Raw genomic sequence first — 24696 nt, 5'->3', positions numbered from 1 at the left:
CGGAGTTTCCCCTCAAGTGACACCACAGGGCCAGAGCTGTGTGACACACGCAGAGGAAACAGAAAACCCCCAGCAAGATGTGGTTTAAATGCTCAGACTTTGCGTTTTCTCAGACAAGAGTCCATTTTGTTGAGAAATCAGCCCTCAGGGATTTGTGTTCAAGGGAAAACTCGTATTTCACATATTGTCACCACCGTCCCCCGCTGGTCATTGGTAAGCCACCGTTTGCCTGGTGATGGGCTAGGTTTTTTAACTTACAATTTCCCCGATTCATACACAACGTTTGCACCTTAAATATGCTGGTATCCCCATTTTACAGACCAAGGGAGTGAGGCCACAGGATGGGTCAGCAGCCTGCCGACGCCGTGAGCCCCAGGCTGCCTGTCTTTAAGGCTGTGCTCTTTCCTGCGCTCCGCTGGGCACGGCACCACGGGCCCACACGCACCCGCCAGCCTGACGCACCTGCATCAGAGTTGGGGCCTGCAGATGGCGTTTGGTGGAAATGTGGGGTACGAGGGGGTGGAAACCCACAGGTGAGAGATGAGGTTTGGTGAGGTGAGTGGAAGGGGGGACACCCAAGGGCCTTAAGCCACTTTATCTTCAGGGCAAGTGTGGAGTGACTGCATTTTCTTTTTTTAAAGCAGAGGTGTGACGAGGTCAGATTTGTTTGCTGTGGTGGAGGAAGGCTGGGAGGGGCGGGCAGCCTGGAGGCAGGCAGGTGGGCGGGGAAGCCGTCTCTGTTTTCTGGGGGGAGGTTGCACGTGGCCTGGATTAAGGCCGAGGTGGTGGCACTGGAGGGAGATGGGCCAGCTGGAGAAATCGCTGAAGGTTGTCCTGATGGCAGGGACGGGACGGTGAGCAGAGGGGACAGGCCCGGGCACTGACATGGCCGGGGGTCCAGCCCCTGAGCCCGGTGTGCAGGGAGGAAGGAGCAGGTCTGAGGCTGAGGATGTGGAGTTCAGCTCCGGGCAGGTCACGTTCGAGGCTCCGGGGGGCGCTCTGGGCGCAGGCCACAGGGAGAAGGGCTGGGGGTCAGAGCACGGGCTTCGAAGGGAGCAAGGCCTGGATCCACACACACTTTCACCACTTGTGAGCTGCTGCGCGGAGCCCCTTCCCCAGGCCCTGGAACTCAGATGCCTCCCATAGAAAACGGGGACAACTGTTGACCTACCGCATGGCGTGGTTGTAAGAACTGCGATAAAACACGCAAAGCGCTTGGCCTGGGCCTCTACAAATGATAAGGAAACAAAACAAAACAACAACAAGAAACACCACTCTCGCCACAGCCACCGGCACACAGAAGGTGGGCTGCAGCCCAGGCCTGCCCGGGGCAGGAGCTCCGGACCTGAGACCATCAGATACAGGGGACGATGCTTCATGTCACGGAAGCGCAGCACTCACTTTGCACGATGCCTTGCTCGGGGACCCCTTGAATTAGTGAGGAGCCGCGTGCGTTTCAGATCTGCACCTCGTGCGTCTGTAGGCTGCTGACTGCGATCTCGGAGAGGCCACCCGAAGCACGAGAGGCGGTCACACTTGAGATGAGAACACACGACTGTGGACAAGTGGAGTATGGTTTTCAACAGTGCACGGCTAATTTCTTTTTTTTAGCAAAGCAAGTGCATTTCCATGACTACACCTTCCTCTACCCACAGTTCACTTTGATAGCTCCACACAGATTTCCTGAGCTCGTTGCAGGCAGGGGTGAGATGCTAGCAATTTGGAACCAAAGAAGACAGGGTCGTTCGGTGAAGGCTACTTCCCAAAGGCCATGGTCATAATAACCCGTCATGCCTGTGGAGGATGCACCAGACTCCAGACACTGGTGTAGACATTGGCATTGTTAATTCACTTAATCCCTGCCATGCCCCCACCCCGCCTGATGAAACAGATGGTATTATTATCCCATTTTGCAGAAGAGGAAAGCAAGCTCTGAGAGGGAGAGTCACTTGCTAAAGGTCACACAGCTAGAAAGCAGAAGGGGCAGGATTTGAACTCGGGCAGTCTGCATTTGGCGTGTGGGTTTCCAATCCCATCCCTGTGTTAGCAAAGAGGGGTGTTAAGTACTTATGTGTGTGCTGTGCAGCAGGCATCCCGCCCAGGACCGACGAATGTGATTGGCTAACCAACTGATTATTTCACCCTCCACGTAAGAAAACAAAACAAAAACAAAAACTCCCCTTTTAGCCCTGACTACCTCTTAAATGACAGCCCTGTCTCCTCTCCCCAGTTGCCCCCAGGCATGCCAACTGTAGACGTCAGATTTGAGATCTTGGAACAAAACCTCTAAAGACAAGGGGGCATCACGGATTTACCAGTGACCAGCTGCTTCAGATCTGGCCACAAAGTTGACAAGGGTCACAGGAGAATTTCTCCAGCCCCTAGAGCCCCTCGATGGGGCAGGGTCAGCTAGAGAGGAGCTTCTGAACAGTCAGAGCCGGGACACAGGGCACGTGTCCACCGGAGCTGTCCAGCTCGGCATGTGTGTGTGGGGCAGAGACTCAGAGCTCCTTCCCCCACTGTCCTTGCAGATTCTCCTCAGGGGCAGCCACTCCCCTGCTCTGAGCTCAGTTCTCGGCTTTGATAAGAGAAGAGAGAAACTGGCCCCAGCCAGGAAGCCCCATGGATCTGTCACAGGCCAGGGGAGGGACTGGGGGTTTGCGCTAAGAGGCGGCCCAGCCAGGATGGTGGAGCAGGACAGAGAAGCCCACTAGAGACGGGTGTTGTGGGGCCAGAGCTTGTTCCGCCAGGGCAGAGGCTGTGCAGGGTGGAGGCTGTGCACGCCAGACTGGCTGCCTGACTGCGGCTGCCTGACCTCGGCTGCACTGGTGCTCAGATCCTTGCATCTGAGGCAGGCCCGCGTGGCCGTGGGCAGGCTGCTGCTGGTGGGGAGGTACGCCAGGGCCCACCTGGGCCCCAGCCACGAAGCCCGAGTCCCAGAGACTGGAGGCGGGAGATATAAATATCTGGGCTCGGGAAGATTATGCAAGAAAAACCCAGTGTCTCGAGTTGGAGGCGGCAGTTACTAATTTTTGCTGGGAGGAAGAGTCTTTCTGGGAGAGTAATGCTCATTTACAGCTTTGGACCTGCCAGGTGCAGACTGTCCCATAGCTGTGGGAGCTGCCAGACCAACAGGGGCCCCGTCAGCCTGGTGAGGGACCTGCCGGCACCTCAAAAACGGATCATCCCAAATTTTGAGCACCCGTTCCTTCCTCGATTACTTGCAAGGAATACGATGTGGTGCAGTAGAATTCTAATTCTTTTTTTTAAAAAAGCTTTTATTTATTTATTTTTAGAGAGAGAAGGGAGGGAGATAGAGAGAGAGAAATATCAATGTGCGGTTGCTGGGGGTCATAGCCTGCAACCCAGGCATGTACCCTGGCTGGGAATCGAACCTGCCACACTTTAGTTCACAGCCCGTGCTAGAATTCTAATTCTTAATGCCTTTGCAATGCCTTTAGAACACAATGTTCCCAATATTCCTTCTGATCTCGGCCAACGACACGTTGCCACGACTGCATTCCCATGCACAGGAATTATGGGGACAGTGCATTTTGCCCAATCTCCTCCCCTCGGCCCAACACTGTCCAGGAATAAAAATCACACGGTCAGCCCATTCCCAACCCAGGAGACGGCGGCACGGTGGAGCCTCTCTGCCCCTGGCTGGGCGGGGAGGCTGCCGTGCTGAACAGACAGCAGCCAAGCCCCTTCAGCGCAGGCTGGGTGAACGGTGGTGGCGTGAGTCTCTCCCCTCCGTCCCCCCCCCCCCCCCCCCGCCCCGGCTCTTTCCTCAGGGTCACGCTCACCCGCAGAGCACCAGGTGTCCACACCCCGCCACAGGCCTGTGTCTGTGCATCGCAGCATCGTGTACGGAACAGACAGCCCGTGCCAGCCGTGCAAGCCTGGGCCCCGCACAGCCTCGCTGCGGTGAGAGAGTGAGGTCGGCGACGGCACCTGCCTCAAGCAATCCTGGTGGGATGCGGGGGGTTAACACAGGAAACAGTGCAGAGAGCCCTGGCTGGTCAGAGTGAGTGCTCTGTGAACAGCAGCAATGCCGATGATGATGGTGGGGGCGGCGGCAGCCCCAAGGACACGCGTCGTGTCCAGGGGGACCGGCAGCCCTGAGTTGCTTCCTAAGATAGCTTCTGTGTGCATGGGGTTGTAGTGCACATGGGTGCCAGGAGGGTCCCCCACTAGCTGGGAGTACCCTAGCTGCTGGTGAGATGGATCACTGCTGCCAACACAGCTCTGCTGAGGCCTCCCCCACAGTCCCAGCTTGCAGGGGGCTGGAGAAAATGACCACAGATAAGCCCATCCATGGCTCCAGCTCCCCCCCCCCTTCTCAAAGGCGTGGCCTTCGTCACCTTGCTGGTGCTGGGTGGCCCTGGAGCCCTAGGAGCTGCGGCTGTGCGGAGAGTGGAAAGGCTGAGCTCCCACCCATGGCAGTCAGGCTGCCAGGAGTCACCGAGGGGATCCCTCAGTGACACCAAGCCCACAATTACCCAGGCGGTCCGCCTGGGGGCTGGCTGCCTTCCCGCCCCCACCTCAGAAGCTCTCCCCCATTCCGATCAGGCCCCTGCCGGTCTGCAGTAAGTGCCACCCTCTGGCTGGCCGCCGCTGTGGCCACTGTGACTGGCACTCCATTTCTCCTAATAAAGGAAATTACTTGGTGTGTCAACTCTCCCTGCATTTACAGATATAGTCTCTCCCTTTTGACGGCAGAGCAGTTACTTATTTAAATATTTTTTTTTGTACTGGGGTAAAATATAAATTACATTAAAATTTTCTATTTTCACCATTTTTAAGTGTGCCATGCAGTGGCATTCGTTACAATGACAGTGTCATGCAATTGCCACCACTAGCTATGAACAAAACTTTTCCAGCAACAGATTTCTGTTTTCCAGACAGAAACTCGGCACCTGTTCATAACTCCTGGTCCCCAGCCCTCCACCTCAGCCCTTGGTAACCTCTGATCTCTAACCCACTATCATACTTTCCGTGTCTATGAATTAGGGCATTTATTTTTTTTAATGTGCCTTTGCCTTGCTCTTTCACGCAGACCTCATAACAACGCAGTGGAGGGGGCGCTCTTGTACCCGGCTCACGGGTCAGGAAACTGAGTCTCGGGAAGCTTGAGTGTTCTGACTTGAGGTCGCCCGCCCAGCCAGTGGGGTGCGGACATGGGCCTTGAGCCCCCTCTCCCGCCCCCAGCCCAGGCAGCCTCCTCAGAGGGGACCAGCCTCTGATAGGGAGGCAGCTGGAGACAAGGTAGGGAGCCAACAGCGGCCTTTTCCTTTTCTCTGTGCCCTGGAGCAGTGCCGAGTGGACGGAGAAGGTGGCTGTTCCAACCCCGTGCAAGGCCCGGGGGCCTCTCCACGGCATCTCCACTCCCCAGCCCAGTGTGACCGAAGGACCAATGGCAAGGGCGAGCTGCCCCCGTGAGCTTGGGTACTGCTCTGAGCCCACTCCAAAACAATAATGGGCCGTGGCGATGGCCTTGATCGCCCTTCCGGGCTGGAACGAGCCGCAGCAGTGCTGACAGCCGCTGCTCAGGCCCACGCCATGCACACGTCCTGGACCTGACGTGGACCTAAACCAGAAACGCTGCGAGAGAGACAGAGAGAGAGAGAGAGAGAGAGAGAGGGAGAGAGAGAGGCCGCGCCCTCGAGGCCTTCCGGTCCCCAAGATCCTGAGTCGGAGCACAGTCGGTGCCGCCCACATGGCTTGGCTGTTAAAGGGAAAAGGTCAGCCTTTCGGGGAGAAAATGAATGGAACTGGGCCCCTCAGAGGTGTGGGCTGGACCCCACTTCCCACACGCACTGTGCTCCCAACCTCTGGGGCTGGTTTGGACCGTAACAGACAAAACTGCTTCCGGGGGCGCCCCCAGGCACCTGTCGAGGAGATGCTGCTGGCCCCGGGGGCGGGGGGCAGATGTTAGCAGAAAGGTAACTAGCCAGCTGCCCGTTCAACACATTTCACGGAGACAGTTCCGGCCCCACCTGCACAGAGCCAGGCCGACCAGCCAGGAGCCCCAGCCCTGCGGGGGGCTCGAGGACTCGCGTGGCAAGCCTGTCACACCTCGGAGGGGCGGCCGTTGGAGTCACCCCAGAGGGCTAATGCTGGGAAAGTGCTCAGATCAGTGCCTGGAACACAGTAATTACTACACAGGCGCCTTAAATGAAATAAACCCGTGCAGAAGGCTGCTGAGAATCACAGGCAAATGAAAGAAAAATCCCCAGGAAAGACCAATATCGGGAAGAAAAGGTTCTGAATCCAGATGCTCTGGCATGATGGGAGCGAGCGCAGGACCCACGGCGAAGGCCTGGGTCCCCCTACCCGCCCTGCCGGCGTGGGTGCTTTGTGGGGTGCCCTCAGCGTGCCCACACAGGCCTGTCTTCGTCTTCCTCGTTGTCACGGGCACCCGCTGAGAGGACTCCTGTTCTGAATTCCGAAGGCTGACCCACTGTGTAGGGAGAGATGATATCGAAGGCATTCATCCCATTCACACCATCCAAATAAATGAATATATTTATTCAGATGCATCGATGCACTCATTCTGCCCTCCCACATTTACTGAGAAACTCTCTGTGGTGGGCATCACCAGGAGCTTACTCCCACGGAGTGCACTGCCCAGGGGATGACCCAGGGGCAGACAGAGGTTTTATGGGAACAAGAGACATAATAGCATTTTCCCCCACTACAGAGGTAGTAACATGCGCGCTGTCGGTTGCGGAATGAGCAGGGACTACTCCGGGCAGATGAGAGAGAGTGGCAAGTGCAAAGGACCTGGGGCACGAGAACTGCTCTCATATTTGGGGGATTGTGGCTGAAGCGGGCGGCAGGGGTAAGGCTCTCAGACGCTCCTACGGTTCAGGGACCCCGGTGCGTGGGTGGGCTTCCCTCAGACAGACACGTGGCCCGCAGAGATACGGGAGCGCGGCGGCAGTGAGCTGCGCTCTGGTGTGGGCGCCCAGGGGAGCAGCAGAGAGCAGAATCCCTGGACGCAGTGAGTGGTGAGTGCTGAACAAGTGGGTAAGAGAGGGTGCTCACAAAGGCCACTGAAGCTATTTTTAGCCAGCCGCTGTGCCTGGTGAGGCCTGGGAGACAGAGAAGGCACTCACTGGAGGCTTTTTTTCCCCCCTAACACAATCAGGGAGTGTATTCACTCCCGTAACAAGCAGCCCCGAGGCCGGCCAGGGTGCAGCGTCAGGGTTCTGCTTCCATATCCTGGAGCTCCCTTGTTCTTTCTCTCTCCCCCGTGTTGGCTTCATCCTCGGGCTTGCAGCAGGATGGGGAGAGCAGCTCAAGGCATGTCCAGAGATGACAGTGTCCAAAGGACGAAAGATGACTTTTTCCCTGTGAATCTTCAGAAGCAAGAAGACCTTTCCTCAAAGCTCCCCAGACAGGATTACTTTCAGGTTCTATTGGCCCGCATTGGGTCACGTGACCTGTCCCGAACCAATGACGGATAAGAGGAACGGGATCGCCACGCCCAGTTGAGAGTCCTCTTAATCCCGAGGAGGTTAGGTATGGCTTCGCTGCAAACTCGGGAGGCGATGGTGCCTGAAGGGAGCTGAGGCTCTGGGAGGGAGGGCGAAGGCGGACGTGGGGTCGACCGCCAGCAACACCCACTGCAGACCTCAAAGCTCGCTTTGTCAGCCCCGCATGGTTCTCTATGTTCTCGATGCCACAGGCAGGACCCCCGACTCCCCTGCGGGCTCGGCCATCCCACCTCCCTATTGTTAACGCCCACGCCGCCTGCTCTAGGGCCACTTCCGGCCTGACGAGGGAATTCGTTAGGTAGCAGGTCAAAGATCTGGACTGTGCTCAGTGCAGCCTGGTCTTGGGTGGGTTTCCTCCAGCCTGGGAAAAAGCTGCCCTGGTCTCAGAGGGGCTTCCTCGGGCAACTCAGGGCAGGCGCTGTGCCAGAATTGTGAAGATGATTGCAGCGGGCTCAGAGCTGCGGCCCAGGACTAACCAGTGGTGGGGGGGAGGTGTGGGGCCGGGGGAGGCAAATCCACCCTGGACCAGGGAGGGAAGCCTTCAGTGTGGGGGGCGGGCCCTGGCCCACACTGTACACCAACGGGAACAGGGCTGACTTGGCATGCTGCCATAGGCCTGGCCATCCGTAAAGCTGGGCTTGTGCATTTGTCCTTTCTGCCCCAGGTCACTCTCAGTCATTTGAGTGTATGTTTTTAAATAAGGAACCCAAATCTGAAAGAATGAGTGACTGGGATCCTCTTAACTTTCCCCCTCCTGCCCCTGCCTGAGCCTTCTTCGCCAAGGGGAGTGTGGTGGGGGAGGGGTATGGTAAGAGAGTGAGTCCCTTCACTACTGGCTGGCAGCCCCGCTGGGCTGGGCAGCTCTTGTTGCCCTCCAGGGACAAAACAAGGCAGGGGTTGGGGAGGGGGCGTGGTGGGGAGAGAGGACAGTCAGCTTAACCCTCAGAAGCAGGTGGGGTGGCGGGGGAAGGGCCTGTGTGAGGACAGAAGTGTTTTCCTTAAGATACTGTGGCAGCCAAGTTTAAGTCAAGTTTAAGCCTGCGATCAGGGCTTGCACCTAGCTTCCTCCCCAGCTCCAAGGACCCCTTTCATGGTGCCAGAGCGCCCAACAGTATTGGTCCGTCTTCTTCAGGAAGCAGGAGAGGGGGTGCTGGGAAGGCAGGCCTCCTACCCCGATCCGGAGGAAGGGGTGCGGTAGGACGCTCTGGATGCACTCCATACTCTGCAGCGTTCTCGGGGCTCCTGATTTGCCAGAGGAAGGAGAGATTCCTCACCAAAGGGGCAGACGCGCACTCCAAGATTGGCCGAGGCTGCAGCTGGATCAGAGCGGAGTTCGCCCACGTCTTCACTGCAGGGCAGCGAAGGGAGCGCGGAAGCGGATTGATGATCTGCTGCTGCAGCCGCTGAGCTCTGCGGAGACTTCTCGACGGCTCCTCTTGGTGACGCTGTGCTTTGGAGGGACTCAGGCCAGTCTGGCTGCCTGTGTCATGAAGACGAGTGAGACAGGGCCAGGGGCCAGGGGCAGGGCCCGTCTGGGTTTGGAGGAAATTCTCCTCCTGCAGACTAAACCAAATCCGTAATTGCCGGTGGTGAACACAGGGCACTGAAGGGCATTGAGCTCATCCTTTTCGTGTTTATTTCCCTGAGTTATTTTTAGCGTTACAGATAGTTCCCAGTTAACGAATGGGTTGGGTTCTGAAAGTTCATTTGTAATTGGGTTGTTTAGATTTTGGAACACACTTTCCCTATAAAAAACAATGTTATAAATGATGATGAGATTTGCAGGCGAGTCCTCCAAAGCCTATTAAACCCATAATGTAGCTAAAATACTGTCCTTTTGCAGGGAAAAAAATTGTTTAATTGCAACATGAGTAATTAAATGAAACAAGGAAAACCACTAAAACTGAATAAGAAGGAGATTTATGTTCATCTTGAATGATGCTGTTTGCAGGAAACTTAATTTAACTTAAGAGCAGACCTTTCCAGGGGCTTTGTGGGAACTGCATGGGATTCGGTCTCTTCAGGACAAACAGCCACCAGGCAGCCCGTCTCGGGTCCCTGGGCATCTGCATCCCACACCCGGGGCCCTTTCCTGATTTCAGGCTCCTCAGAAAGTCTTCTGGGCAGACTTCATCTTCCCATGCGGATTCTCACCAGGAGAAATTCCCTGGTCAACATCCATGCGGTAGTCTCCTTGGCGTGGAAGTTTTATTCTCAATCAGGAGGTTGACGCCTGTCCTTGTGAATGTCCTGGGGACAGCAGTGTCCCAGTCCCATCCGCTCTGCAGCAGAGACCGGGTCAGGAGTGGCAGCCTTCAGGGCTGGGGGCCGATACCGGGCCAAGGGGGTGGGCTGTCAAGGGAAATGCACCCTTCAAGTTTCCATGGGGACCGGCTGCTCTGCCATCCTCCTAGCAACACAACCCCGACTGGATGCCTTCTTTCAGACCTCACCAGGCAGCTCCTGGTGTGGATGGGATGTGTCTGGGCCCAGGTGTGTGTGGGTCAGGTGTGTCCCAGATTCCCTACACTGGGCCATGCAGAGGAGAGTAACAGACTTTGTTTTTGCTTTCTGCCTGAGCCGTGGAAGCTGGAGGGTAAATAATTGTTTGAACAACTGTGCTGGAAGGCCTGGGGGCATGCTGCCAAAATGATCACAAACAACGCTTCCCATCCTTCTATGCCTGCCCCTTTGCAACATGGAGTGGCAGTACCTCCTTCCTGTCAGGGGGCAGGGTCTCTTTGGCCACTCTTTGAACCTGGCTTGGCCATGTGACTGCTTCAGCCAATGGAGTTCTAGCAAAAGTGCCTCAAGCAGAGGCCCAGAAAGCTCTGAGCCTTGCCCCCTTGCTGACCTCGGAAGCCCGAGACTACTGTGCGAATAAGCCCGTGCTAGCTGGACAGAAGATGACAGGCCACACAAAGGAGAACTGAGACGCCTTGGCCGACAGTCTTCTAAGCATAGGTATGAGTGAGGTCATCCTAGATCAACCACTAGTCACTGGCCATATGCAAATTGGAGGCTGACCGCAGACCAACGAGAGAACCCCGCAGAGATCAGCCAAGCCAGCCCAGGCCACAGCTGACAGCCAACCCACAGGACTGGGATGCTTTAAGCCAGGAAGTTTGGGGATGCTTGTTACACAGCAAAGCGAACACATATACACATCTGGCCTCAGTCAACGACGTCTTTGGATACCTTTCCTTTGGAATCAAGGTGATGGCTCACCCCTGACAAATATAAGAAAATACATAATCTTCATTCCTCTTTTTGCCCTCTGAATCAGAAATCTAAGTTCGAATCACTCAGATCTACCCTCCCTAGCCTGTAGGCTTTGGAAGTCATGGCACTTTTCGATTTTGTACACACTTTGGGACTGACAGATGGGTTTTAAGTCAATGAAGATACAACCCAAGCTGTGGCTGCATCGTAATGTGCAGGCAAAAGCCATTAGCCCAGGACATAACATGCACAAGTTGTCTCCCGCGCATTACCAGCGCCTGATAATTTATCACAAGGGAAATCACAGATTCTTGTGCATGGAGCAAGAAACAATCTTCTGGAGAAAGTCACGCACGGTCTGGAAATTCACCACAAATGGGGCTTGAGTGATTCTCCCAGCTGACCCCACTCAGCAGCCTTTGGTTTTCCACGTGACTACGAGAGGAAAGGGGGTCTGATCCTCACTCTGTCTGAAAGCTCCTTTATCTATTCCTGGGCCCCCAGAGCCACGTGGAGGAGGGGCCTCACACACGCATTCCCATGACCCCCCCGGCCCCGCCCCCACGGCCAGAAATCCCAGGCCATCTCCACCAGGAAGAACACTTCTCCAGGGAACTTAGTGTGCACGGGGGGGACAGCATCTCTAGGGTCATCTCTATGACAACAAATATCCACCCCGAAAGCCCGAAATTGCTCAGAAATTTCAGAACGCGGGGCATTTGGTGCTCGAGGACGGAGCCTGCAGATTTCATGGCCTCCCTCGGTTTCCTCGGGCCTCCGTCGTAGGCGGTGCTCCTCTGCCCGGCCCAGATTAGTTTTCCAGGGCTCGGTGTCCAGGAACGATGGGGATGTTTCGGCATGAGCGCTCCTGACCACGAGGAAGAAAAGCCCCCAATCCATTTCACAGACATCCGCCAGGATGCGGCGAAGTCCATTCTTTCAAGAACAGAGCTGCATTTTACGAAGCCGCCCGTGTTCTGTTTCATCTGTCAAGCAGGTTTGCTGAGAATAATTTAAATTTCATGCAGCTGCCACTGCGGGGCAGCGTGGCTCCCTCCCCACCCCACCAACAGGGCTGGCATGGAGCTGCGGTTCTGCCTCTCAGCACCTGCCGACCTCCCCGCTGCGGCCTCCACCGCCTGGAACGAGGAGGGCCAGGGGCTGGTGCGGGCCCAGCTCTCAGCCTCGCCTCGGGCCGCATCAGTCGGGGGCAGGGGGACAGTCCAGGGAGCCTCCCGGACGCCCGCCAGCACCAACTGCCAGGGGCCCTCCTTTCTCCCCAAATGTACGGATACTCGGTCTGACCACATCTCTGCTTTAACTTTTTAAAAAAAATCTGATTTCTATTTTTGCTGATTTAACTTTCTAAACCTAACTTTTACTCAGTGCTTAACAAGCAGCTGTGCTGTTCTAAGCTCTCTCACACATTAATGGAACTGGTCCTCACAACACCGCTACGAGGAAGACACCACTGTCACGTCCTGCTTCCCAGACAACCCGGGTCTCAGAGACACTCCATTCAGCTCCTAAGTGTCAATGGCAGAACTCGAACCCGGTTCTGTTTGACTCGAGAGCTCGCGGCTCTTGCCAGCGGTGCCTGCCGGGGCCACGTAACCTTTGGCCTGAATTTTCCCACCTACAACACGAGAGGTAACTACAGCCAGTCCTCACATATCATCATGGGTAGATTCTTGGAAACCGTGACTTTAAGCAAGTCGAAGCGTAACAAAAGCAATGTTACCACAGGCTAATTGTATAAACAAGTTCCTAAGGCATTTTCTGGTCGTAAAAACATCACCAAATTTCTAAACACAGACCCCAAACACTTCTCATACTGAAACACTGAAATAAATGAGAGCTACGTGCACATGTAGGAAAGATGAATAAAAACAAGTGAGAGGATTCTTCTCCAACCCACTCAGTCCCGTTTGGGGGCCCGGGTAGCTGGAGCCGCTGCTGGCAGCTCAGGGCACAAGGTGGGACCCGCCCTGGACAGGAGTCGCCCCAGCACAGGGCCATACCCCCCCACACTCAATCAGACAATTTGCACGCGCCAGTTCACTCCCGTGCACGTCTCTGGGGTGTGAGAGGAAACCGGGGTCCCCGGAGAAAACCCAGGCAAACATGGGGAGAACAGGCAAACTCCACTCAGACAGCGGGCCCAGCTGGGGGTTGAGTTTTTCCCCATCAACGTCACAACGAGAGGACGCTGAGCAAGTTACTCCAGGACGTGCCGTGTGTCCCTTCGCTTGCGGAAGGCTGCTGCGTGCTGCCAGCAGGTGGACGAGAGGAGGGAGAGGTCCCCTGACGGTGCTGCCATAGTGGTTTCCATGGTGAACACAGCCGCTCGCCAGGCAGCTGGGGGTGGGAACGCAGCCGTGCCCGGCCCGCCCTGTCTGTCGCTCAGGAAGGGCCCCTGGCAAGTCCTCTGGGCCCCACTTTCTGACCTCCAAACGGAAGGGCTGAGGGCGTGTTTGCCCTGCCCTTCCTGGGCTGTGGGGACTCCTATCCTGGAGGCTCAGAAGCTGACCCCAGCCCCAAGGAAGCCGTCGGGTGGCCCGAGCCATGAGTGTGCATGAGAGTGGTGTGTGTGTGTGTCTATGTGTGTGCACGCAGGCATGTGTGGGCACTGCCTCGGCCAGACCCTCCCCTGCCTCAGTGGCCTAGGAGTCTGTGCTTGTTCAATTGGCCTTCATCAAAAACCTACAAGAAATCCTCAGGCCACAGTAAAATGAAGACACAAAGAAACTCAAAGGTGGCAGTGACAACAAGAACTGTCGTCACCTCACTAACCAGCTGTGGGGGGGGGGGCAGAGCCAGCCTTGCCCTCCCCTGAGATCTGGGCCATCCTCATGGCTTGGCAGAAGCCGCCTGGCACTGGGGATGAGCTGGCGACCAGGCCCTCGGGGCTGCAGGGAGGAGGGGGGAAGGGGCAGGCAGTCCGTCCAGTCTAGTGGTGGTCTGGCACGCCTCCAGCCCCCAGACCATGCCCAGCCCCGGGGGGCTGCTAAGGTCTGACAGTGCTGACACTTGTCCCTGGGGAGGGGGGAGCTTCTGGTCCACATATGGCACTACACTTTTCACCAAGGAAGCCAGGCCAGCACACTCAAACAGCCTTGCCACACCCTGGGGCTGCGGGAATGCCCAGAGAAGAACACATGGCTCTTCCCTTGGTTTCTATGAAGCTCTCCCTGCACGCCCCTGGCCCCGTCGCCCCCCCCCCCCCCCCCCCCCCACCGTCCTGCCACCACAGCAGGGTCTCAGCCTTCTGTACAGTGGGCTTCCCTGTCAGGAGAGGGCCTCGTGGCTGGACAAAGCTCTAAAGTCCATTTACCCAGCATCTGGCTTACCTGGCGTGCTGGCGCAGTTTCAGTGGGGAGCCTGAGAGAAGCCCCTCTTCCTTCTAAGCCCCTCCGCTGCCATGCCACCTTGGTCCCAACACCCCTCTGTGTCACAACGTCACCTCGAGTCCCGGCCACTCAGAAACACAACTTCCTCCCCCTGCCTGCTTGGGGCCCAGCTCCCGTGTCTTATTGGAAGACTTGCCCCCTTGGGGAAGCTGGAAACAGTCACTTTTCCTTACCGGGGCGTGGGCCTAGTCCCACAGGTCTCACCTGGGTGAGAGCAGAGAGCAACAAGGGTGACTGATGGCAGTGACAACACCACCTACAAAGGACTTGTTACGTGCCAGGCGTGGCTCTGTCCTGAGCGCTCCACACGAGCTGTAACCCACACAGCCCTCACAACAGCTCTGGCAGGCGGGCACCACTGCATGGCAGGGAGGCCCAGAGAGGTGAGGCAGCTTGTCCAGGGCCGCTCAGCTAGGACGCGGTGGAGCGCAATTCAAATCCAGGCCGTCTGGCTCCAGCGTCTGTGTTTATCCACTCCACTGAGCTGCCTCTGCCAGTAGCCTCAGCGGGAGAGACAGTCTCAGGTCATCTGGTCACACCGTCCAGGCCACAGATTCATTACGTCCCAGCCCGTGAACTCCCTGAGGGCAGGAGCTCGCCCTCGGCCGCTGGGCAGACACTCTGCTTGTTGACCAGGGAAACCGCAGATCCCTCCGCTCGGCTGCCTGTCGATTGATGTGGTGCTCACACGGAGTGAGACACATCCGCTGGGGGGCGGGCGTGGGGGGGGGATGGGCATGGGGGGGCGCGGCAGCCGGGCCAGAATGGCAGAGAGGCATCACGACGCAAATGCAGCAACAGTCTCCGGGACGGAAGCCACGGCTGGCTGCTGCCCTGCCTCTCACCCTGCAGCACGCCCTGTTGTCCTGAGCACCCGAGGACGCTGGGGAGAGGCAGGCCCCTGGCTTGACGGGACAAGCCCCTGCAGGTATGAAACTGGTCTGGAGCTGGTTACAGAGGCGCAGTGCGCCAAGGAGCTGGCCGCCCTCGCAGGCGTGAACTTTCGCCCCCGCTTCCCGCCCCCTCCCCGCACCCCCGTCAACTGGCCGGGCTCAGCCCGCCCCAGCTGTTGTTTTCCGTCCGAGGCCGCGTTCCTTTCCCTCCATGTGCTGTGGTTTGGGGCCCGGCCAGGCAGCGATGGTGGCTATTGAGCTGCCTGGGAGCCAAATAGAAGCTGTGCGGGCAGGCAGCTCCCTGTGGAGGCCCCCCCGGCTGGGTCTCCTCCACTTCCCCACAAAGATCCCCCCTCCCTGAGAGGGCAGAAACCACGGAGTGGGCCTCCAGCTTCTCTCTCCCCACCTGCAGCCTCCAGCCGTCAGCCCCAGAATCTGCCCTTCTCCAGATGGCCAGCAGCTGGCCTGGCCCGGTGGCGGCCAGATGTGGTCGGCGGGGCAGGCAGTCCGCCCCGCTGGGCAGAGGTCACCACACTGGAGCAGCCCTGGGGGCTGGCGCCCAGGGACGGAGTGTGTTTGGCTAGTCTGGGGGCGCTGTGCCCAAATAACCCTCCCCCTTGGCTCCCCCGCCCAGCGTGCCTTCCCTCCCCGCCTCAGTGGGGGGGTGTTTTCAGGACGGAAAGTAAGATCAATAAGGCCCTGCAGCACAATGTCAGTGCGCCGGGAGCCGCCTGCAGTAGCTCCATTGTGTCGGCCTCCAGGGCTCTGCGCTGGCAGCACTCACGGCCCTTAATGGGAAGCAGGGCTGAAAGGGAGTTTTGAAAACCACAGAGACAAAGGCGCAGCACACCTGGGGCGCAGCTTTCCGACGCCACAGGCGCCTCGCAGCGGCTGCGGCTGGGGCGCCCCGCCTCTAACTTCTCTGGCAACTTTCATGAACGCAGGAAAGAAAAGACTGGACGTGCCTGTGCACACAAACACGTGCGTGTGCGCACGCACACACATTCAGGGCCCGAGAAGGCTCCTGGCAGGCGGCCCTGAACGAGTGGCGGAGGGGCAGGGGGCTTGTGGAGCCCCCGCTTGGCCAGCCAGGGAGACAGGCTCGCGACGAGTGGGCTTCCTGCCACCAGCCCTGGGCCCTGGGGCTCGGAGCAGCAGGACGGGACCGGCGCACACCGAAGCCAGGCACGCGCCTTGGTGGCATTTTCATTTCCACATCTCGGTTAGCAACACAGCCTGGCGTGTGCTGCCACTCTCGGGGCTGTAGCCGCCTCCAGGAGAGACGGAGCGACCTGCAGCTAACAGCCCCCCGAGCCCGGGTGCTGGGGCCTAATGCTTGGGTCCCTGACCTCTACTGGCTCTCTCTCACGCACTCGGGGTGTCTCCGTACCCTCAGCTGTAGGGTGGGGATGACAAGAGAATGGGTCTCGTGGGGTTGTCTGAGGCTTGGAGGGGACCGTGGATGTGAGAATTCCCAGCATCCTAAGAGGTAGCATTATGACCGCTTATGATTTACTGCTGGTCTGCACCTTCTCGCAAACCCAGGTAACTGCTGACTCCAGGAGGACCTGCCTGGTCTAATGCCACCAAGTCAGGGATTCGGTATTGCCAACAAACTGTTGTCCAGCCGGGCCCTGGGGGCCAACACTCCGGAGCACCCAGATCGTGGTGAGCACTGCGGAGCTGGCCCGGGCCTCCTCAGACAGGACCCGAGGTCTTACCTTGGTGGTGACGGCGGAGGCAGAGCTGGCCACGAGGCTGGTGATGGCCTCCCCGCTGCCGGTGGTGCAGGGAGCGGGGGCCGTGGCGGGCGTGGGCAGCCGGGAGGGCACCACTGGCAGCGGCAGGAGGCCGGGCCGGGCGCTGAGGCTGCTGGCTGTGCCGCCACCAGCCCCGGCGGTGGCACTGCAGATGCTGGTGGTCCCATGCGTCCCGTTGGCACTCCACTCTCGGCGGTCCCAGCCCACCCGGTAATCTCTTTCGAAGCGGCTGTGGTGCCGCGACATCTCGGTGGGCCGTGGTGGCTCCTCACGGGTGAGCAGAGGCCGGACCTGCGGGCACAGAGCAGAGGGGAGGGCGGTTTAGACACGCCTCGGGGCTGCTAGGATGCAAGGAGGCAGCGACGCCCGTCGGCACCTGCTGAGCACCTTCTCCGGGTGCCACAACGGGCTTTCAGACGTCAGCTCCTCTCCCACGCACAGCCAGCCCGCAAAGCACAGCTCGTTCTTAGCCCCACGTCGCAAATGAGGAATAAATGATTTGTCGTCCAGGAGCGCACGGCCTCAGTGTGGTAGGCAGGATTCGAACCCAGGCACAGTTTGAAGTGATGCTTTCTGTTCTACCGCGGCACGCTGCCCTGAGCGACACAGGTGTGTGCGTGTTAATTATGGCTGGGGGTTTATCCCGATGTCCCCGCCGTGAAAGCGAGAGCCGGCGGACTCCTCAGGCGACAGCAGCCGCACCTACAGTCTCCCTCTATGGTGGACGAGGCCCTTCACGTACATCTTGCTGATCTTTACAGCAGCTCGAGAGAGGGCAGGGGCGGCATCATCCCCCACGTATGGGCCAGGGAGCTCATTAAGAACAGGTGATTCTCTTGAGGTCAGAGAACTGGAATGAGGTGAGAATGTGGCCAGGATCCCGGCCTTCCTGCTGTAGCTCAACGTGGGACTCAAGTCTGGAAAGGTGTTAAGCCTCTGGGAATTAAGAGTCCTCTTTCGTAACCCTGTGACGCAACCACTGCCACCAGAGACCCCGTGCTCCCAGACCGTCTCCCATGTGACTTCCCCCGCACATCCGAACATAAGGCCCTCCGTGTTGTCATGGAGACCCGGACACACCAGGATCCTCCGAGGGCCTCCAGTATCATGAGAACGGCGTTTTGCTCAGCGTCACGGGGACTGGCCAGGCTCCCTGCCCAGCCGGGCCTGATGTCACGCTCGGTCAGGAAAGACGTAAGGACACAGGAGAGGCTCTCTCAGCCAAAGAGGCCACAGCGAGGCAGAGGGCAGAGGGCAAGGCGGTGCCAGGGCACAGACGGGAGGGTTAGGGTGGCATGTCACATGCCCGGCCCCGGTCATGTGGCTTGGGCAGGACCTGCTTTTCTTTGACTCTTTTTCACTCTCCAACCACGTCCTGTCTGGGATGAGCTCATGGAGGCCAGGAACGGCTCCTGGCTCATTGTCCCATCCCGCCTGTCCAGCTCGGCCCCGGGGGTGGGGCTCTGTGATGGTTGGCTAGGAAAGGAAAGGCCACAAGCACAATCCTACTCTGGTCCGTGCATACCCAGACCCAGCTGTCAGCGTCTGGTTCCACAGAGCCAAGGCCCGGCCCAACCCTGGCAACCTGTTGCCCGAGTCCCACTTGTGTGGGTGGCCAGGCCCTGGCAGCCACAGTCACTTCCCTTGGTCCTGTGCCCTCTGCCAGGTGCACGCAGCAGACCTGAGCTAGGCCTGTCGGCTCACCTGAAGCAGAGCTGACCACTACATCTTACGTTGGACAGTGGGCTCACTGGTTAGTTCATCATCATGCTTCATGGCTTACACAATGCCATACAATTATGTTTTTATCTAATAATGAAAACCACAAATGTATCCCCCGAGGTCCCCTCACTGGCTTTTCTTCACGGAGCCCTCTAAGCTCAGCCTAGGCCCCTTCCCGCCTGCTCTCACTACAACCTTCTCTGGCGTGGCTTGGGCTCTGGTCCTGCCCCCAGCACTGTTCTCACCTGAGACCCGAAGGTTCGGCTGATTCAATCCAATGGGACGCTCAGGCCCTTGTCTGTCTCCTACCTGGGGCGTGGTGGACCACCCCCACCCCTTTCCGGAAACTTCTCAGTGGTTGCTCTGACCCTCCTTGCTCTCTGGTACTCCCACTTTGTCTCCTCTGCAGGCTCCTCTTTCTCTGCTCAGCCCCGAGGGTCTGAGTGCCTCCTTCTCTCGCTCTCCACGCCTTCCCTGGGTGACCTCACTGAGCTGTCCCCGCTTCATCGACGACTCCCTCGCTCTCCTCGGCGCCACACCCACCATCCTGCTGCCTGCGGTGTACCTTGCCCTGGCTGTTCCACAGGTACCGAGGTACGGTGTGTCCCGAAATTAGCTCATGGCTCTTTTGCCTGGAGACGCATGCTCAGGAGTTCCTTCTCTCAGGGAAAGCCACCCCACTCCCCATCTCCGTCCCCATATTTGACAGCAGGGTCTTCGGTCCTGCTGCCAGGTGTTTCCCAAGGGTGCCCCCGCACCACCTGCACGCCCACGACCCCAGTCATTGTCCCCCACGGGGACCACCTCAAATGGCCTTCCTAACCCCCCTCTGGCTCTTTGTACCCGTTCCCCACGCAAGGGCCCTCACAGCGTTTTAAAGTCACAAAACCGATCGTGCTATTCACTTTCCTGCTCTGAGTCCCGTCTTTCAGGATAAGGCCCAGGCTCCTCGGGGCGGCCCAGAAGACATGGGGCTCTGGGCTGGCTCCCTGTTTTGGCACCAGGTTCACTTTCGTCACCCCAGAGACAATGCCCTGCCATTCCACGTGCCTTCCAGCTTCTGGAGACGCCTCTGTCAGCTCTGGGTGCAAGCCCACCCTGCTCCCAGGCAGGAATGGCTCCCACCCTCCCCCTGGCTCTGTCCTACTTGGCTGTTATAACTCAGCTCAGGCACAGGCTGCACGGTCCCACCCCTCCTGGGGCAGCGGGAGACCTCCTCTCTCCCCGGAGTACCTGGCGCCCACCTCCACTTCCCCAACTAGGGCTCTTGTATGTTTGCTTCCTTGAGAAAAGGGAATCACGTCCTTCCAGCTGGCAAGGGTGCAGATGAGGTGGGCAGGTCCTTCTTTGTGCCCACAGGTGGCAGAGGGTGCTTGGGGTCAGGCCAAAGGGGCCTCCTTAGCCCCAATAAAACCTCTGATGCCTACGAGACAGGGCGGCTCACTGCCTGGGGACCACTCGCTGGACCACACGGTGGCCCCCTCGTACTCACAGTCCCAGCAGCCTGCCCCTCCCACCCCTGCACCCTGCCAGTCATCTGGCCAAGTCCTCATTTAAAATGCTAAAAAGAAGATGGTGACTCGGGTGGCTGGAGGCCACACAATCTGGTTTCAGGCTCACGAAGCGTGTTCCAAGCAAAGGTCACCATCAGCGTGCCAGGTTTGGGTCGGACCTCGTTGCTCGGTTTGATTCCCCCTTTCAGACAGAATGAAAGGAACGTGTTGCACAGCCCGGCCTCGGTGAGAGGGCGGGGTGCTAGCTCCAGAGGTGACAGAGTTTCCCTGCTGGGCTCGGAGCTCCCGTGTCCACAAGGTCCCGTGTGCCCACATGCATGCCCACACGCGTGCCCACACGCGTGCCCGTGCTGGTTGTGGGGGAGGTGGCAGGAAGCACTCGGCGTGGCTGGCGGTGTCTCAGACGAGACGGGTCAAGCAACTACAGAGAACACGTGTCAAAATGCCCCCTTGCCAGAGCGGGCACCTTTCCCCGGCAGGCTGCCCGTGCACCGGCAGAGCCTGGCCCTGGGGCCTTCCCCCGGGAGGAAGGGGCTCTGGGCAGCAGCCTTTCCTCTGAGTGCGTGTGGTTCCTTTACGCAGCAGAAATTTACCTAAGGGCCAGTTCAAGGTCGCCTGGCAAGTCCTCTCTGTAATCTGGATGTGGAGATTCAAAGTGTAAAAATACCTCGCAGCCTCACTGCATGCAGATGCAGACTCATGGCATCCTCTGGCAAGCACCGCCGGAGGGAGGGAGGGATGGAGCATCGTCTCCGCTCTTTACCGCGGGGCTCCCTCCAGTTGGCTTGTCCTCCGGCTCCCCGAGCGCTCACGCGCCTGCCGGCCCAGCTTCAGCCTCCCCCTTCCCCATCGGACCTGCCTCACGAGCCGAGTGAGGACAGACGTGAAAGTTTCAAGGATGCTCTATGAATCGCTTGGATTGAATAAACATAGTTGGTCATATTTTCTTTTGTTCCCCCCAACTCTTCTATGAATCCAGTGAATACATACTTAATAATATTTGTTTAGTTGCCACTCACTGTGCTGGACACAGGGGCCACTGCAGTCACGCTTGTCCTTTCTCGGGACAGAGGGACGGTGACCAAGAATCGGGCACCCCACAGTCAGCGCTGTGAGGAGGGCAAACGGGAGGGGCCCCGTGAGGCGGTGGGGGGGATCCGGCGGGCCAGGGAAGCCTCTCTGAGCAGGGACGTTTGAACTGAGACGCTGCACGTGAGAATACGTCAGATTTTTCATTTCTTTCTCTCTCTCTCTCTTTTGTTGCATCTTACAGATTTTCATTTTTAATAAAGTAAATATCAACCTTTAATATCCCACATAAAAAAAAGCTTTTTGGGGATCCTTTCATTTTTTTTTCCAGAGTAAAATTTTCATGAGGTCAAGAAGTGAGAAAAATACTGTTGTTGATGCGCGGCCGTAATCATCCCGTTTCTTGCTCTGATCTCATAAGGCACCAAAGTGATGAAAGTATAAATCACTCCCATGTGCGCTCCCGGCTGGGCTGAGGTTATTGTCCATTCTAGCCCAGGAAGCTGATGCGTGGTGACCTATTGGATTTGGACAAGTTCAGACCCCCCACTGGCCCGCAACCCAGGCACGTGACCTGACTGGGAAACGAACCGGCAACCCTTTGGTTCGCAGGCCGGCACTCAATCCACTGAGCCACACCAGCCAGGGCCCTCAAATATTTTCTTTTTCTCATTTTTCTCTTTACTTAGTTGGCTATTTTTATTTTGTTTTTAAATTTTTTTCTCAAACTTTTTTTTTGTCTTTATTTTGAAGTCACCACGTCTAACGACGTTGCAGCCCTGTCTGCCAAGGAGGAGTGCTGCAGTGGCGATTAGAGACTGCTGAGTACCATTGGCAGGGGCTCCTTGGCTGAGGGGAGGCTGGCCCGGCACATTCTGATCAGCACAGAGGTGGCCGTGGAAATCACGAGCCAGTGGGGCTGCTCTGGAGTTTTGCAAGACGCTCATTGTCTTAAGAGCTTAAATCACCCCAACATCACCACATTATTTGTGGTGACTGTCACCCGGGACCCATACTTTCTCTTCAGGGAAGATGTGAGCAGGCAGTGCTGAGTAGACTATCATTAGAACCTCCCCGAGCCACGTCCCCACAAACGGTATCCGTGGCACCGTCCTGCCACCAGAGGAGAATCGTGCGCCAGGACCTGAAGCCAGAGAACAGACTTCTAGACAGTGAGCTAAATGTCAGACTTTGGCTTCCTTCGCGACAGAATTTTCAGACCACAAACGGCACACCTTCTGTGCTACCGTCTCCTCTACGGCCCCAGAGATCTTGCAGCTCTGGCCCGGTGATGGCCCGAAGGTTGACATCCCGAGCCTGGGGGTCATTCTCTCTGGGACGGCGATGGGGAAGCTGCCATTCGCGGGGGAGAACTCTGAGGCACTGACCCAGCATGCACTGACTGGGCGGTTCCATGGACCATAGCCGTGGTGACTCTAGAATGTCAAAAAGTGTTCAGAAAACTGACGACTGTTGACCCCAGCCAAAGAACAAGGAAACATTGTATCCTGGAGGATACAATGAAAGATCCATGGGTCAATACTGGCCCGGTGGGGGTGGGGGGGATTGAAGCCATATAGCCAGCTGCCCTGGGGTGACATTGGCCCCCAGGTGACAAAAATAAGGAAGAAGTATGAGTTTAAGCTTCATGAAATACAGGAGTCAGTAGCAGAAAGAAAATACAATAGTATGGACACCTATCTGATACAAGACGCCACAAAAAAGATGAAAGGCTGTACCAGCCCCTCCCCTCACTCCAGCAGCTGTCCTTCCACAACCCAAGGGCTCGGGCCTCAGGGCAGATAGCCCACAAGTCCGCCATCCCCGACCCAGCTTGAAAGCAAGTGTGACCGTTCCCGCAGCCAGCCTGGAAACAAGGATGGCCATTCCCCAGCCAGAATAGAAGCAAGGATGACCATTCCCTGACCCAAGCCAAAGTCAAGGACCACCACTCCCCTACCTGGCCTGGAGTCCAGGACGGCCACCCCCAGACAAGCCCTCCACCGTGGCCCCGGGGCTCCCCCACCACCCACAGCAGCAGCAGCAGACGCACCAGCAGCACCAGCAGCCGTGGTGCAGCCCCAGAGGGAACCACCAATGAAAACTGCCTCCAATGCCTGACAACGGGGCCCCAGGATTTCCCTCTGGCCACAGCCAGGGCCCGCAGGGCTTGGCTAGGAGGGTCTTCAGGTTTTTCTTAAAGTTCTTATGCTGTAATCCGTCCACAAAGAAGCAGCATCTCAAAAGGACAAGAGTCAGACCGACATAATTTTAAAAATTACGGACGGCCAGGGCAGGACCACGGTTGAAGACGATGGGGAGATCGAGCGGCACTCCCCGCATTGCAAATGCTGAACCTGCGGTGCCGGCCACGCGGTTCAGGGGGTGTGCCGGAGGCCGGCGCAGACAGCTGCGTGGCCAGAAGTGCACGCTGTGTGTGCAGGTGGGAGGACATGATCCACGGACGACGGAGGCGTGCAGACTGCCGCAGTGCTCTCCGCACGGGTGTCTGGCGTCTCTGTGGCCTCCAGAAGCATCTTACCCAGAATATCTGCTGATTTGGGAGGACGGTCTGGAGCCCCCTGGGGGTCCGGAAGAGCGGCTGCCCTCCTACAGGTCCTCCCCCTGAGCCCCCACCTGCCTGCAACTTCAGAGGCTGGACCATTTTTTCCTGGGGCCTTCTCTCCTCCCCTTTGCTCCCGTGTTTGTGGGGGTTCTTATTAAAGCATTTGATTCTCCCCAAGCCCCGGCTGGCAGGTATTTACACTGCATGCACATATGTGAAGAAAGGGCTCTGGGGTCTAGACCATCTGGTATCCGTGGGTGGAGGCAGCCGTGTCGAGGCCCAGGGGAGAGATGCTTTGGTGCAGGTCTGGGGTTAAATCTGGAAGGTGTCCCAGAGGTGGGCGTTTTATTTGCGAAACTTGGCTCTGGCCTCTGGGGTCCTGCCTGGCTATGCTGTTTCTCCACCATACTTGCTGTCCTTTGCACCATCCTGGGGATGCCTGGATGACCGAGAGGAGGAAAGGGGGACTGGGCCCTCCCCAGAGGAGGGCAGAACCCCATTCTGCTTGCCTGAAGTCTCAGGCTGGCGTAGAACCTTCTAGTTCATAGCAGGAGGTCTCACTAGGTAGCCCCGGGCCCAGGGCACCACCAAGGAAGCCGGTGGCTTGCTGGCTCCCAGGGCCCTTCTCTGTGCCCCCTCCTGTCCCCCCAGGGAGCAGCGAGGGGCACAGAGGACCTCTGCACAGAGTCTGAGCCAATGTGACGACGGGGATGAACGTGTCAGTACGATGCCTGCCTGGTGGCAAGTGCTTCTGTGAGCGTTCGGCCATCGGTCCTGCTGCCCGCCCCTACCCCCACTCTTCCTCGTTCTGAGCCACACATGCCCCCCTAAACACACACAGGCACACCCCAAATCCAGGGACGGACTCCCCAGCACCTCAGAAACTCAGCAATGCTGCCCTGACCAGCTCAGTTGTAACCGTCAAGCCCAGCCACCTTGAGGCTGAGATGACCCCTCAGAAGTGGGCTGGAGGCAGCCCGGGTGTGTCCTGACCCCCATGAGAAAGACATTTTTCCCCCCAGGGCCCCTCTCTGGGAGAGAGGGAGGGGTCTCTCCCTGCAGCGTGCCCCACTCCTGC

General features: G+C 57.9%; 1 protein-coding gene across 1 annotated transcript in view; it reads right to left on the bottom strand.

The window, feature by feature from the left end:
* The window catches only part of KLHL29 (kelch like family member 29), a 282334-nt gene that overhangs the window by 104319 nt on the left and 153319 nt on the right, over positions 1–24696 (bottom strand). Inside the window, 1 exon segment of the mRNA XM_028517023.2 lies at positions 16749–17078. Coding sequence (XP_028372824.1) covers positions 16749–17033 — 285 coding nt within the window. The 5' untranslated portion in view covers positions 17034–17078.

This window comes from Phyllostomus discolor, chromosome 6 (genome assembly GCF_004126475.2).
Source record: "Phyllostomus discolor isolate MPI-MPIP mPhyDis1 chromosome 6, mPhyDis1.pri.v3, whole genome shotgun sequence".
Classification (NCBI taxonomy): domain Eukaryota; kingdom Metazoa; phylum Chordata; class Mammalia; order Chiroptera; family Phyllostomidae; genus Phyllostomus; species Phyllostomus discolor.
Note: the sequence above shows the minus strand (reverse complement) of the source record. Positions and strands in the feature narration are given on the sequence as shown.